At 32.9% G+C, this 16,894-nt stretch overlaps 1 protein-coding gene across 1 annotated transcript; it reads right to left on the bottom strand.

Annotated features, from left to right (window-relative positions):
- Nucleotides 1–10,816: 10,816 nt before the first annotated feature.
- On the bottom strand, nt 10,817–14,155 carry LOC111900416 (lysophospholipid acyltransferase 1). The gene is made up of 8 exons (XM_023896305.2): nt 13,763–14,155; nt 12,973–13,028; nt 12,661–12,881; nt 12,170–12,575; nt 11,647–11,732; nt 11,483–11,546; nt 11,229–11,338; nt 10,817–11,143 (listed from the first exon to the last, which is right to left on the bottom strand). The coding sequence occupies exons 1-8, from the start codon at nt 14,059–14,061 to the stop codon at nt 11,006–11,008; spliced, it is 1,380 nt and encodes a 459-aa protein (XP_023752073.1). The 5' UTR covers nt 14,062–14,155; the 3' UTR covers nt 10,817–11,005.
- Nucleotides 14,156–16,894: the final 2,739 nt, after the last annotated feature.

Here is a 16,894-nt window from a genome sequence, read left to right as displayed (position 1 = left end):
AAGTTTATGGTAGTCCAATTGTTCTTAGATAGAGAATCGATTCTATAAATAGGCTATTAGAGTTATTGCATGTGCATTTGCATGGGATTCTTGATGATAAAGGTGGTTAGGTTTGGGAAGTTTTTAAGGTCTCCATCTAAGATTTGGAATGTTTTTGAGTTGTCGGGTCTTTATCTAGGAGATTATCTTGCATTGTGTTATACATTAAAAGAGTCAGGGATGGTATGTATATGGCTAAGGGCCCGTTTGTTTACCTCGTATTGCCTCTTAATAAGAGGCAGATCTGAATCTTTACAACTCAGAGCGTTTGTTTGGCTCTTATTTTCACATCTTAATCTTAAAAATACATATGACCGAATAAGTGTTGGGAGCAAGTCTGAAAAGAAAAAATTACACGCTTGTCTTCTATTCTCCTAATACCCTTCCATCGCTTGCTCTCCTCCATCAACGCCTCCAGCATCGATGCCTCCCACAACCATCGATTCCTTCCACGATCATCGACCCCTCCACCATCAACACCTGCGACCTCCATAATCCTCCCTGCCTCTGACAATCTCCTCTGGCGATCTCCACTGTTATCCTCTGCTACGGTCCTCCTTCCCTGCAACCAGTGTAGCCCTCCTCCTTCCACGCAACCAACAACGTTTCCCTAGAAACGAAATTCCTCCCTTCAGTCGCTCAAGAAGCTCGACATTAAAGCCCTAGATTGATCACCTCACAATTCAGCAGAAACAGGTTAGGCCCATGGTCGTCTTTCTCATACGATTAGCTTCATGTGTATCTTTATGCATCTATATTTTGATTGAACAAAAATTTCATCATGTATCTCAATTGGGATATGTTTCTATAAACTTGATAATTATTCAAAATCAATTTGAATCATGTTTTGATTATTCAAAAGCAATATGGATTTATATTTTGATTAAACGAAAAGTTCATCGGGTAAAAGCTTTGTTGGGTCATTAAATTACCATTAATAGTTAGATATCATAGGATGAATCCTTTGTTTGGTTGATATAGGAGTCTGATTTGGACATGAACAATACTAGGTCTACAAAGGGGTCTACAAAGGGAGGGTGTCGAAGAGTTATGGACAATGATTGTTTTTTTTTCAGCTTCATGATCATGATATTAAAGGTAAAGAAGGTTTAGTTCATGTCTCACAAATGGATACAACTAGAAGAAGAATCCTGACTGCAAAAGATGTTGTCAAAAGAGATCAAGAGGTTTTTGTGAAAGTAATTTACATATCATGTAAAAATGGAACACATATGTAGAAAACACATATGTAATAGTTTGATAGCAACAATGGAACACATTTATTAGTTTTGATGTTGTTTTGGTTAATATTGGTGTTGTTCTTATGAATTTTGATGTTTTTATAAGTTTTGATGTTATTTTGGTGAGATTGATGGTGTTGAAAAAATAGTTAAAAAGTAAAATAGTCATTTTTGTTTTTATAGCATTGTACTTCCTATTTCTACCCAATTAGAATGATAGAATTGGTTATAGTTTTTAAAATACAATGTTTTAATAAGGAATGATTGGAAGAACAATTTTATAATTGAAAGAAATGATAGCGAAGGGTAAAATGGTCATTTTTTATTATTCAGCCCAACAATTCAGAGGTTCCAACCAAACAGCATGTTAAAATTCAGATCTTAAAGATTCAGACCCTCTTAGAAATTCAGACCTCTTAAAAATTCAGATCTTAAAAATCCAGATCCTGCCAAACAACCCCTAAGTTGGTTAGAGTGGGTTTTGTCTGCAACGTTCGTTGGTGATAGTTCGAACCCAAGTGGGGGAGAACTGGAAAAATAATTGATTTTTTTGAGTTCACTGTTTCAAAAGAATAGGTTATATGGATTTGTGGTTTAGATATGTGACATCCCCATTTTCACGGCCAGAAAGGACCAATTTTTTTATGCTTTATAAAAATCAGAGTACTTCTTTTTAATAAAAATGTGCGGAATTTGTTCCCAGTGAAACATGATAAATTCATTATCAAAGCATTTCCGAAGAAATGTATTTTTATTCATTTAAAACATTGGGATGTCATCGTCAATACAGAAACATAAGCATAAACAGAACTTACATTCGTTATCACTAATGATCTATATCTCCTTAATCTCTCAGTGTAATGTGACTTCATATCGGCACCTGTGATATAAATAAACTGAGTGGGTCAAGTTGGGAAACCTGGTGAGTACATAGGGTTTTCAACCCACAATAATATAATTATTATGTTTAATCATTAAATAGTTAACCCAATTACCCATCCTCATTATCTTCTTTAATCTTAAGGATCTACCCTAAGAATCAGCTATTTCTCGTTCATTCATTCCTAAGGATTTTCCTAAGGAATAGGTACGAAGTCCATCGTTGTCAATGACACAGCTGTCAAGCACAGCTGCTAGTTCTATCACTTAGGCGCAGCTGCTGATATTATCCTTAGAGCGCAGCTGCAAGGATGTTTATTGTAGATCAACAACATCTACAGGTTGTGGCGTAGCTGCCAGTGCTCATCTATAGGGTACTAGGTCCATTGCTACCAATGTTCACCTATAGGGCACTAGTTCTGAACCACTAATATTCCTCTATTTCAGCTTTCACCCCTCGTCCTTCATCCACCCATGTTTTACCCAACATATTTTGTAGATATAAAAATACGTATACAGTTTAAAACATTTAAAACATGTATAAAAATCTCTCACCCAACATAGACAGCAAGTATTCAGATAATATGCACACATAGCACGTAATTTATATTAAATACGTCATATCTGTGTGTAAGATGAAAGGGACTATGCACTCACCTGATAAGGTGATAACTCGGTACTCGGACAGCACTTCGTTACTATTAAAATAATTTCCTTTGGACAAAACCGAGTATCATTACCACTAGAGTTTAGTCTAACGTTAACCGTGACTAATTAATAGTCTAGATATTATTACTATTATATAAGCGTTAAGAAACACTCTTATATAACTCATAATAATAGCCCAAATACTCATTATAAGTTCCTAATAATGTTACTATATTAAAACATAAGCTATACTAAAGATAGGGTAGCCGCAACTCACTTACAGCGGGTCTTTCTCAAAACTGGGCTCCGCCGGAGCAACGCTCTCGAGCCGAAAGGCTCTTCTTCTTGGAGTCGTCGAGCACTCCGGGGCTTCCGCCTCGTGCTAGGGAGTTACCCTAGGCTTTGGGGGGTTTTGGGGATTAGAGAGATGTTCTAGAGAGAGAAAGAAGTGGGTAAAGGTGTGAGGAAAAGAGGAAGCCTCGAGCCTCTATTTATAGGCCTCCAGAAGGGTCACCACGTCGTGGTGTTGCGTAGGCTCCAAGTTTTCACCTGGTGCTGACACGTGGCATCGCACACAGGGTGGAAATCAGCTAATTTTCAAAAATTCATAAATTTCACATACGAAATCCGTTTTCAACGTTCTTTATATCCATGCGTAGGTAAAAATAAGATCTACAACTCTCATTTAGACTCCCTCGGCTAATTCTCGACCGATCTTAAATTTAATAGTAGGAGGAGATTATACTGTTAAATGTTCGCGTAAAATTCATAACTTCTACATACGGGCTCTATTTTCGTCTATGTTTTTACCGTTGAGTTCCTATTAATGAGATCTTCAACTCTCATTAAGGTTGCGTAAGCCAAAAACCACTCAAACTAAAATTCGAGTTTCGGGTTGTACACTTCTAAGCCGAATCTTAGAAAAATCATAACTTCCTCATACGAAGTCAGATTTGGGCATTCTTTTTATGGATGTTCTCGGTATAATGTATACTACAACTTTGGTTTAGATCACTAAGGCTAAAAATTCTTCCATCATAAATTCACTATCTACGTCTCCCGGTGCTATGTCGGTTTTGCCGTAAAACTTCGACGGGTCATAACTTCTTCGTTATAACTCGGATTTCGGCGTTCTTTATATTTACGGAACCCTTGAGACATATTCTACAACTTGGTTAAGATTATTTATTCTAAATAATCTTTTGTAGAAAATTCGTTTTCGACCCCTATTATCTCTAAATTGACTAGCCCGGATCTACGTGCGTTATAGGATATGCGAGGCTTTGGTTCAAGATGTGGTCATGGCGGGGTGTAAAGCAACTTAACCTTTGTTGTATGAGCTCAGTAATGCACAAATCGTTTTTAGAGCAGGAAGTTGTTGGTCAGGGAGTTCATTGTAGTCAGTGGTTCTTCCGGGTTCGCTGATGTTTAGGTCACGAGCCGTTTGGGTCGCTCGGGTTGAATATCATTGTTTGAAGGATTCGTCAGAAAGGTATAGATTGCTACCTATAGTCTAAGATAAGCAGTGGTTGATCTGTCAATCAACTTCCGGGTTGGGTATATGTAGTTCTGCATGATTTTAGTTTAGTGGAAAACTTCAGATTGTCGGGTTGTTGTCAATGCATTCTGGATCGCTGGTTGTTCCCGTTCATCATCATGTTCTGTTATGGTATATCATGGCTTCTGGGTATGTTGCCCTAAATTGTTGGATTGCAGAATTATGGTCTATAGCCAACTCGGGATTGTTTTGGTAGTAGGAAAAACATTGAAGTGATTATCTATTTGTTCGATAGGATGATGTCTTGTTAAAAATATAAAAAATATAAGTACTAAAAACATAATACATGTTCTTAGTTATTTTAGGAAAATCCTGAGTAGTTGATAATCCATAATTAACGCACATTATTCATTACAAGCCTATTTATGGAGTATGTGTAGTTAACTGGCACATAAATTTGAGACGTAAAAGGAAAATGATGTAGCACTTGTGGTTGTGGTTTGTTGATGGAGTGTGTGTGGTTAACCAACACATCAATTTGAGAGTCATGACATAATCAAGGGTTACGCGGTCTTGAATGGTTGGTTCACCATCTTATTTATGAGACCGCAATATCTCTAGCACAAATAGAGGATGTGCAAATATGAGATTAACATGTCATTAAATAGTTTTAATGAATCTCAAAGGATCTAGGAGTTTCATAGTGATTGAAATTAGTAAAGTGAATTACCTACCTAAATAACTTTGTGGTGTGTTGACGACATCTCTTCACATCACAAAGCCAAATATGGATCCTATTCTTAGTAAATAATAAATTAGGTTTGAAAGAATTATTTAAAGGATCAAATAAAACAAATAAGAATGGAATTAAAATTTAATGATGTCTATAAGATAATCCACTAAAATTTACTGCTATTAAACCTCTCAAAAGGAGTATTTGGAAGGATGATCAAATTCGATTTTTTGGAATAGTTCTCATTTATGAATAGAAAGATCATGCCTTAGATAAAGCTCTTCCTAAGGTTTCTCCTTAACCACTACATTCCAAAATTGTTAAGAATAATTACCAAATTAACATATTGAAGTGAAACGGAATCTCATTTGGTTAGAAGTTGACTATGGTTATCAACTAAGCTAACCAAGAACATATAATCGGTTCATCCTAATTTTGATATGAACAAGTAAAAAATGTCCATTAAGGAGTTGAATGGATGTAGAGACCCTTTAGGACTAACATAGCCAATCATAGAAACTCCAAACTTCAAATATTCTAACATTCACTATCATGAATAAAATTGTCAAAAAGAAAGAAATCCAGTTGTCTATAAGATTTGCGGTGATACAGCTAATCGGGCCCCAAACGCCAAGGGAAATAGGAAGGCTTATTTTGAGACTTGTTCTGATAAACTATCATTTCCAAAATATAATGGAACCGAAATAAGACAGACGTCTATGATCATTTTTCATCTCATGTTGCGCACAAGATTATGGAAGAAAATGAGGATCTTGAACTTGAATCTATAGAGGAATGTAAAAATAGAAAAGTTTTGCCAAAATGGAAAGATGAAATCATTAAAGAGTTTAATTGTCTTACTCAATGAAAAGTTTTTGGTACACTAAACGAAGTAAAACCAGTGGGACACAAATTGTATGTGTGCTTAAAAGAAACGATAAAAATGATATTGTGAGATATAAAGCAAGACTCTTTGCACAAGGTTTTAACCAAAGGCCTAAAATTGATTATGAAGAAATGTACACTCCTTTAGTTGATGCAGTTACCTTATGTTTTCTAATAAGTCTAGCAATACATGCAAAACTGGAGATGCATCTAATGGATGTAGTTACCTCCTCTTTATATGCTTCACATGAGAATGATATTTATTTATATGAAAATCCCATAAGGGTTTAAGGTGCCGGAAGCAAAAACTTCTAATTTTCGAGAAGTATATTTGGTAAAATTAAATAAATCTTTGTATGGATTGAAACAATTTGGCCGTATGTGGTTCAATTGTTTAAGTACATTTTCGTGGAAAGAGGGCTACAAAAATGATCCAATAAGCCAATGTGTATTCATAAAATGATCTGGGTCATAATTTGTCATAAAAGATGTTTATGTAGATGATTTGAACATAATTGGAACTCCTAGAGAACTGGAAAATGTCACTTCTTGTTTGAAAGAAAATTTTGAAATGAAAGATCTTGGTAAAACGAAATTTTGTTTGGGTCTTCAAATTGAGCACACCAAAAATGGAGTTGTTGTACATCAATTCGGTTATCCAAAAAATGTGTTTAAAAGGTTTTATATGAATAACTCACATCAATGAGTAACCCGATGGTGGTAAGGCAATTAGATGCCAAAAAGGACCAATTTCGGCCTTGTAAAAAAACATGAAAAACTTCTTGGTCCCTAAGTCCCATATCTTAGTGCTATTGGTGCACTAATATATCTTACTATTAATACAAGACCTGATATATATTTTGTTGTAAACTTATTAGCAATATATAGTTCTTTTCCAACAAGAATACACTAGAATGGAGTCAAACACATTCTTTGGTATCTTGGAGGTACAATAAACATGGGCTTATACTAATCAGATTTATCAAATACGAAGTTAATTGGTTATGCAGATACCGGATATTTATATGAACCACACAAAGCTCGATCCCAAACAGGTTATTTATTCACTTGTGGAGGTACCACAATTTCTTGGCGTTCTGTTAAACAAACCTTAGTTGCTCCTTCTTCTAAACATGCAAAGATAATAGCAATTCATGAGGCAAGCCGTGAATGTATTTTGTTAAGAAATTTAACTCATCATATTCGTGAGAATTGTAGTCTAACTTCTAATAGGGACGTTCCAACCATACTATATGAAGATAATGCGACTTGTATAGCCCAATTCAAGGAAGGGTTTATCAAAGAATATAGAACCAATCATATATCACCAAAGTGCTTTTTTTTCACTCATGATCTTCAAAAGGAGTGGCATCAACATCCAAAAAACTCAATCAAGTAACAATTTGGCTGATTTGTTCTTAAAATGCTTCCTACATCCAAATTTGAAAACATGGTACGAAACATTGGCATGTGGTGCTTTAAGGAAATCAAGTGATGTGATGATCAGGGGGAGTTGGAAACATATTGTACCCTTTTACTTAGCTATATTTTTTCCACTGAGTTTTCTTAGCAGTGTTTTTAACAAGGCAATTATTCACAATATCTATAATTAATCATATACTCTTTTTCCTTAATAAAGAGTTTTTCCCATGAGGTTTTACCTATTAAGGTTTTAACGAGACATGATACAATCGTTATTCAAGGGGAGTGTTATGAAATATTAGTTTGTGAATGACCATTGGATTTCTCATTTCTCTCATTACTCCTCATCATTATTTAGCATCAGTAACAACTATTTCAATGTGTTTTATGAATGTAATAATGCACCATCATAATGTGCATCCATATTATAAATCATATTTCATCTTATTTTGGTAGTATAAATAATAAATCATATGTATTAGAAGGTTGATGATTTCATCACAAGTATTGGAATAAAAGTTCCATTCACTCTTATGTCTTTTTTTACTCTATAATTTATCTTGTTATTTGATAATATTTTATAACAATTAAGATAATTAATTTTGGATTGGGCTCACTTTATTATGTACGTTTTAAAAGCAAAGAAAGATAAAACAAGTTTGATCGGTTGAAAGTCCAAAATTTGTTCGGATCTACTTGCATGATACGTATAATGGCGATCAATCAAGATTGTCAGCTTTGGGGTTTGCAAAATTTAAATAACTGTTATTTGAGTCTAAATAAGTCTGCTTACACCAAAGTACCTTAAACATTATACATCAAATGTATAATCCAAAACACTTTATGGTTGTATTAGTTTGTTATTTGAGTCTAAATTAATCTGCTTTGGGGTTTGCAAAATTTAAATAATTGTTTTTCGTTTTTGGTTTTTCACTTAAGATGCACAACTATATTATGTATTGATTGCATTTATTTGTATCATCATTCGTTTTTGCTTTCAACTCAAACCTACTTGTCATCAAAAACATAGAACATGGTGCTTCTTCATGAATCTCACAAGAAGTCTTGATGCAGCCCAATTTTTATTGAAAAATACTCTGTGTTGTCAACTACAAATTGTAGACTGAAAGTACATATATTGAATCAAACCTCCAAATGAGTACATAAGAGAAAATATTTGATGCGGCTTATAATCATTATGATAAAGGAAATCCTTTAAAGCATGCTTGATTGAAATGTCCTACGAACGTCCAACGAATTCTCGCGTGACTTCATGTGATCGTTTATCTTTATGCGGTATTAAATCATTAGTCCTCTTTTCTCATATTGAAATTATTGCATTTATTATAATATTGTTTTCTTTTCCTCGTGCTACAAATATGATTACTTTTGAGTAAACTCACATATACTTAAAACTTGTTTTCTCCAAGATATAATGGTTTATTTGATAAAAAAATTAGATGAGAATCATGTAACTAATACATAGTTAATAATTATTTTCTGTAAAAATGGTCAATTATTCAGAAATTGTATTCGATTCGATGTATATGAATTATGTAGTTATGAGTGTGACTAGCGATGAAGAAAGCGGTAGATAAATAAATGGAGTAACGACTAAATAGGAACACAGCATGTGAGTTAACACTTGGTTGTAGGCTTTACTACACTCTTGGGGACCATACATTCCACTTTACACTACAACCTTAATTATGACCAATAAAAAACAATTTTAATAAATATTTTTTTTCTCATAAAAATAGGTAACCGATGTTACCATTTGAACCAGGTTTTCCGACCCATGCTTGAGATAAATAACAGCTTTGGGAGGTGGTTCCACTTAGCCCTAACAAACACTTATGGCCAAGTTCATAACTTAGTGATCGGTTAAAAAGATGATTAAAAAGGTGAGTTGTCAAAATTGCTAAAAATCAATTTATTGTGTAAAAGAATGATGATTCTTGACTTAAAATAATGATTCATCCATATAAAATATATGTATGTTTCGGTAACTTTTACATAGATGTAAATATACTGCATCTTAGGTCATGACCCAAGGATATATTTACTACATGACCACATAAAAAATACTTTTATTATTATCACCTCATCACCACAATAACACCATATTTAACTTGCTATACTCAACACAAAATATCATCAAAATAATATATTTTTCCATTGTTTAATTAACTAAATTATATTTTTTTTAATTTACTAAACTAAATAAAAATACTAGATTTTTATTAAAATTAACACATTGCATTGACTAAAATTTATAATAATAATAATAATAATAAAAATAAACAAAAACATAGAAAAAAAAAATACGGAACGTTGTAAAATAACTTAGACATTACACTCTTATATATTTCTTGGATGTTTCTTTGACTCTTACTGTAATCTTCAATTTTCATCTTCAAAATTTCTAAATGGTTCTTTTTTTTCCAAGTTGTTTTTCTTTATATTCTTTTTTGGTTATGATCTGAACATTCTGCTCTTGGAGTTAAACATACAGATTAAATTTATCTTTAAAATGATCGATATCGCTTTGCTTTGGAATTTTTGAACTCAAACTAGAAATCAATATCTTCACTTTATTCCTTCCGATGGGCCGATGTAGAGGTTATTCCGCTTCAAACTCATCTAGCCCATCATTGATGTCGATAAATGTCCTCTCGTCCGATTGTTGTGAGTGGATATGTGATTTGGATTTCCCTGAACGCTTCGAAACTAAAGAGACTGAATCTTCATTAAGAAGTCATTTTCAACATTTCTTCAGCTCATACCAAGCATTTAGAAAATGTTCATGGGTTGATTACATTTTTTGGCATTGTCTGATTGATACAGCGAAGACGTCAAAATCGTTAACCCCAGCTTTGTATGTTCTTGAGCTTGTTGTGAATTCTGTTAAATTCAGTTATTTTTAATTTCATATAGCGCCATTTTTTGACATAATTTACGCACTTGCTCCATTTGGTTATGGATGAGGTTTCAAATAGTTTCCCAAAATATATTTCCCGTTTGTGCATATCCAAGCTTTGGCTAAAACGGTTTCTTATTTTTCAGTCTAATTCCTATAGTTTTTTTTTTTTTACAAAAGACTTCCAATTTCTCTATTAACTTGTGTAATTTAATAGTATCCCATTTTTCGCAAAAGTTGGCAACAGATCAATCCAATTATTGGAGATAAAGTTCCTATTTCATATATCCAAAAACTAAATCATTTTTTTATAGCTCAAGGAAATAATTTAGCTACAAATAAGCAGTATTCCAGCTGCCTTCTTGAAGACCAATAAGTGCAAACGAATATTAGACCCTACAAGTTTTCAAACCAATTGCCTTCCATTTCGGGAATGTGCTTTCAGTCAGACCATCACCTATACATAAGGGCCGTTGACACCCCCCGCCACCACCACCCCACCCCACCCCACCCCAACCCACATTCAAAGGGAAAACAAAAACATGTCAAAATAAAGCAAGAGACGTGACAGATCTGATATTAAATATCTTAAATGATACAAGATCGTGAAAACATGCACCAAAATAAATTAGTTTTACTACATTAATTAAGGGAATCCTAGGCTAGCTAAGAAATGATTTTTGCATGGCAAATGTTTGCTTTTTCATTTGGAATTAAGGGAGAGAAAAATATGAAAAACGTTACTTTTGTTTTTGAATTTTGGATCTGATGGGTTTTGGCTTTATAATGTTACCAAGGAGGATTAGAACAACTGGGATGATAGTTCCAATGTAGTACACGCTCCCATATGCAGCCAGTGTTTCATTGAAATTTAACACCTGTGAACACAAATTAATTAATATGATAATAAAATTAACATCCGTTTTTTTAAGTTTAATAATAAGAAATAAAATTGAAACTAACCATGAAACCAACACATGAGTAGTTTAGGACAAGAAGGGTGTAAGCGAAATTCATGAGCATAAATATCTTCTTGATATTTGGTGGGACCGATTGTTGCCATCTGTAAATGGCTGCTCATACACAAATAAGAAAAAAAAAAAGTAATTAGCAATTTTATGACAATGGAATGGAATGATCTATTCCATCCTTTGTGATTCCATTCCATCAGACCAAACAGACACTAAAATTTCAACTCATGATCAAAGATTCTTTACCTCTTGAACCAGCAATCATCAAAGCAGATTGAACAAAGAATATCATGTACCCAGGATATAATCCCTGTCATTATCACAAACATGAATATATATACTTTTAATTTGTAATAATTTTTTTCTAAAAAATAAACTAAAAAGAATAAAAGTAAAAAAATTAAACTTACATGCCATACAGCACTAACAGTCTGTGTTGCTAACAATTGCAAAAACCCAGCCTTCTTTCCCTTCTGAACAAGTCTGTCATAAACATCTGATAACACAAAAACAAATATTAGATTAAATAATCCGTCTTAATGGGAAACTAAATGACCATTTTACCCTTACATTCCAGAAAAAAACAAGATTGGTCAAATTTTAACATGAATGAGACTAAATGACCATTTTACCCTTACATTCCAAAAAAACAAGATTGGTCAAATTTTAACATGAATGAGACTAAATGACCATTTTTCGCTTACATTCCAAAAAGCAAGATTGATCAAATTTTAACATGAATGAGACCAAATGACCATTTTACCCTTACATTCCAAAAAACAAGATTGATCAAATTTTAACATGAATGAGACTAAATGACCATTCTACCCTTACATTCCAAAAAACAAGATTGGTCAAATTTTAACATGAATGAGACTAAATGACCATTCTACCCTTAAACGGAGAATTTGGAAGGAAAAGAGTAAGACTTACAATGACGAAGCCATGTGCTGACTTGGATGTTCCACACAAGTGGCAACTCAACTGAACTTTTGGCAAACTCAACACCCAAAACATCAACATTTTTTGCACGATCCCAAAGGGGTTTAGGTGAGGGCGAATTCGTCCAACCACTAAAACCAAGGCCCGAAATGATAAGAGAAGCTTCTGAAATTGACCAAATGAAATAATATTTCCAACGGGCTGTAAAGCCCGACATGTATTGGTAGCTCAAACGTTGCACAAATCCCCATTCTTGATAAATTGGCTCACTGAATCTTGATAATGGATGACTTGGGACAAGATATAAATATAATCCCATGCAAAAACCAGCTTGAAGAAGAGCTTTTAATGTTGCCAAGAATGGTGATGGTGTGCCTTTATCAGATTTTGTCCAAATCTGTATAGAAAGTGGAATTCAAATGAGGGAAGATTAAAGAAATGAGAAAAAAACGAAATTTTGAAAGTTGAAATTACGATTTTACCCCTTTTCTTTCAGTCCAGTCAAGGTAATCTTTGACTTCATAAACTGGTCCTGCAAAGTGGCTTCCACAACAGAGGCAGTATCCGATGTATTCGATTAAATTTGGTAATTTGAGCAATCGGTTTTTCCTTTGGGATTCACGAAGATCTTCTTCTTTTAATAATCCATCGTTGTAATTAATTGCACATGAAATCACTTTTAATGTTATCACCATGAGAGATCCTACATAAAAAGGTACAAGAGATGGATTAAATTTAATGTTTTCAGCTCAAAGCCATTTAATTTTGGGATGAAATATAGAGTGTGTGTTTACCTGTGGCATCAATGCCTCCTTCCTTCCATGCATCTCCACTCATGTAGTACACATGGCTACATGTTTTCCAATGGTTAACAATGATTAATCCTTTGATTTTCAGGCTATTGAATGTAATATATCTTAAAGGAATAGTCTGAATTTATTTGGTATTAACAAACACAAGGAAGATAAATAGGTTAAGTTGACCATTTAATTCCTTGATTATAAAGAAAAGAATGCATACATTATAAAATCTTAGCCTTTTGTTTTTAGTAAAAACTAAAAACTTTCAAATCCTGGAAACAGTTGTTACTTTCTCAAGAACAGGGAAAATGCTCATTATCTTAAAAATGTATACTTCTACTTTTGATATCAAATGTTTTGATTTCTCGTTCCAAATAGACATGCAGTAGTATGAATTATCAGTCCTTGATATAGTTCAGTTGACCATTAAATTCAAATGAAGTTGAAATTCTACAAGCTTGGTTAGCAATTAATTTGTTCTTGTGAATCTGACAATTTTATAAATCAGTACTTGTAATGGAAGAGGGGGAAATGTATCACACTAAATTCACATAATAATGGCCTTTATTTGAGATTGAAAAATTGTTTGTTTTATCAAATTCATGCAGAAAAATAATAATGATAATAATAAACCCCGAAATCGAATTAGTTGTGTTAACTAGACAAAGTAATGCATGCTAAGCACTTAAAGCATACGAATTTGACGAAGATGAACCCTAATTTCTCAATACGATTCAAATGAAAGTGAAATTTCAAAATTTACGATCTAATGTAAATACTGTACCATCCAATGAGGTAACCCATGGCTGACAAGAAGGAAATTACGCCGCATCGTTTCCTATAGATGATCATTGATGCATAACTAATCAGCATAGGCACGAGGAAGTGCAGATTCGAAGAGAATCCAAAGGAAATGTAGGAGAGCAGGGCGCCCGTCAAGGCGGCGTAAAGGTGTCTGGCGGTGGGGCCGCCGGGGACAAGGCGGTGAAAGAAGCTGACAGGAATAGTTGCAACGAAGCAGAGAAGGAATCGGAGTACCGGTACTGATACTCCGATCGCCGACGCCATTGATTCCATTTCCATGGTTCTCTGCTTTCTCTCTCACGCAGAAACACACACTGATGGGACTGAGTTTACGAGGAGTCGAGCGCTTGTATAAATCGGCCAACACAGTCCCCAAATCCAAACACAAAGTAATATATTTTTAAAGGAAAATGACAAAAAAAAACCAGCATATTTTAACCTTTTACTTTAAAAAGCCTGAATTTATTTTTTTAAAAAAACCACTCTTACTGACAATTAATTTGTTATTGACCAAATTGCATTGTGTTTGATTTATTAAAAAAACTAGTTTATAAGATGGGGTAATGCAGTTATAAAATTAATTTAATTTTTATAGTAAAAGTTTAAAATTATTAATTAATTATTTTAAATAGATTGACATGTAGCATTACATTAATTAGGAAGTGTAATAAATTTAAAATGGAAAATTAATAATTAGGAGGACTAATATCATAATACATGGTAAAATATCTACTCTTTTATTAATATAACTAGTTTATAACCCGTGGGAACCACGGTTATAAAATTAATTAAACTTTAATAGTTAAAATTTAAAATTATTAATAACTTATTTTAAATAAATTATTAATTAAAAGGTTTTTTAGTTATATAAAATTATAATTATTGATTTAAATAAATATGTAAAATTATATGACTTATAATTTGTATTATTTTTATTTTAATTTTTATTCTAGTATTGTTAATTTAATGTAACTAGAATGAGAAATTTAAATTTTGAAATTTAAAATGGAGAATCAATATGTTGACAAAATGGTATGCATTAATTATAAGACATAATAAGGTGAAACATGGCAAAGAAAAATAAAATTCGTATTAATTATGAGGCTTAATATGATGACACAAGTCAAAAGGAGATTAAAAATTACTCTTTTATTATAATACTAGGTGTAAGACCCGTGTACTACACGGGTTTATTAAAAATATAAATTTAATATCAATATTTAAACATTAAATTTAATATCAATATCAATTTTAGAGCTCTCATTAATTATGACATTTATTTCATTATAAATATATCAATTCTTTTTCAAGGAAGCATTTATTTCTCTTAATATTATAACCGAAATAAGTTATGATATGTGAACAAATCAGAAAATTACATGTGGAAATAAAAAAATTCTAAAAATCTATTAAAATGCCATGTGTCCAAATCAATGAGGACATGACATGTGGCAGAAAATGAGTTTTATTTATTAGTATAGATGAAGATGAAGATGAAGATGAGATAAGGATAGCTCATAGTTTTTTCTTCTATTTCCTTAATGAACCAGATTATAACCCGCGTTAAACGTCGGGAACGTATAAATAAAATACAAATGTATATAGATATTGCAGAATAATTATAAAAAATTAGTGCTATTGGTATTATTAAAATATGTGGAAAATATACTGAAATCGTAAATATGTATAGTCGTTGAAGGCCCTCTTTGTAGACAATATTTTTTGTTTTATTAGTTGAACGATCTTTCTCGTCACATATGAGTACCTTCAAACCTTTTTTACTTGTGACATTGGAAACAGCTACATATAACTGACCATACGTGAAAACGAGTATAGACAAGTATAATCCAACATTTGACAATTTACTTTCAAAATACATTGTTATTTTATGGTTATACTAGGAAATAGAAGTGTTTATTTTGAAAAATAGCAAATTATTTAGGTTCCTTCAAAATGAACCACATAAACCCCCCACAATATTAAATATAAAGAAACTATAACAAATAAATATAAAAACAGTGATAGGTGCATTTTATGCACCTATTTTGCATGTTTATTTCCGTCTTTTTATAGCATTCTACTTCATAATTCTTGCATTTAGTTGATTATTAGGGCAATTGCATATTTCATTAAGAATGTCTGGTACTTCACTATTTTTGATTTATTTTGCAGGCATTATGGAGCATGGAACGTGGAGCTTGGATGCATGGATGCATGGAGCTTGGATTCTCGGAGCTTTGGAGCATGCAGAGAAGATGAATCGGTCATTCCATGGAGAAAAGCATGAAGACATAACCCGAGTCATTGTTGCATTATCATCATAGCAAAGGACTACGTTTGAAATGCGGTTCTTGTCACACTGACACGGGTTGTGTTTGTCCTTTATCATCTCATATTTGAGCAACATGACCCGTGGTGAAGCTAGATTGAAGATGGAGTCAACAGTGAAGACTTTTTGGAATTTTAGTAAAAAGCATGGGTCATGCCAAAAACACATGGTCAAGACAAATGGTCATGCCAAAAACACATTGGCAAAAGGCATGGCCATGCCAAAAACGCATGGTCTCGTGGCATGCACGTGAACTTTAATAAAAGACAGGAGAAGACGTCATTTGAAGAGAGACGGTTTTTGGAGCAGTTTTTGGCGATCTTGGGTGATTTTGGGAGAATTCTTGGAGTTTTTGAGAAGACCTAATCATTGCAAACACTTTGGATTTCATTTTTGTAAGAATCAAACATTCCAATTCCATCATTATTCTTGTTTGATTTGTTCTTAACCATGTGTGGCTAAGAAACCCTAGTTTCTAGTTCTTGTTCAAAACATGTTGATTGCTTGACTTGAAGCATACGATTTGATGTTTGATTTGTGATTCTATTCTAGTGATTATGTTTTTGTTTAAACTAGAACCCTTAAATTTGATTTGTGTTTGATTGGCCACTTTCATGAATTGAATTTTTGTGCAGTTAATTAACTTTTAGGGAACCTAATCGTTCTATTAAGTTAATAATTGGTAACAAGCAATAAGTTTTCTTATTGTAAAACATATATCACATGTTTTACACTTCTGAGCGTATGAGAAGAAATGAACATTGTTGGGAAGCTTGTACAAAA

The sequence above is a fragment of the Lactuca sativa genome, chromosome 6, assembly GCF_002870075.4.
Source record: "Lactuca sativa cultivar Salinas chromosome 6, Lsat_Salinas_v11, whole genome shotgun sequence".
Classification (NCBI taxonomy): Eukaryota; Viridiplantae; Streptophyta; class Magnoliopsida; order Asterales; family Asteraceae; genus Lactuca; species Lactuca sativa.
This window is presented reverse-complemented; position numbering and strand designations above follow the sequence as displayed.

Bases quoted from the DNA above. Each gene is read 5' to 3' on its own strand.
- LOC111900416 (XM_023896305.2), bottom strand. From the start codon at position 14,061: ATGGAAATGGAATCAATGGCGTCGGCGATCGGAGTATCAGTACCGGTA. The intron at 13,029-13,762 runs GTACAGTATTTA...GAAAACATGTAG, and splicing joins ATGGGTTACCTCATTGGATG to CCATGTGTACTACATGAGTG. The intron at 11,547-11,646 runs GTAAGTTTAATT...TGATAATGACAG, and splicing joins CTGTTAGTGCTGTATGGCAT to GGATTATATCCTGGGTACAT.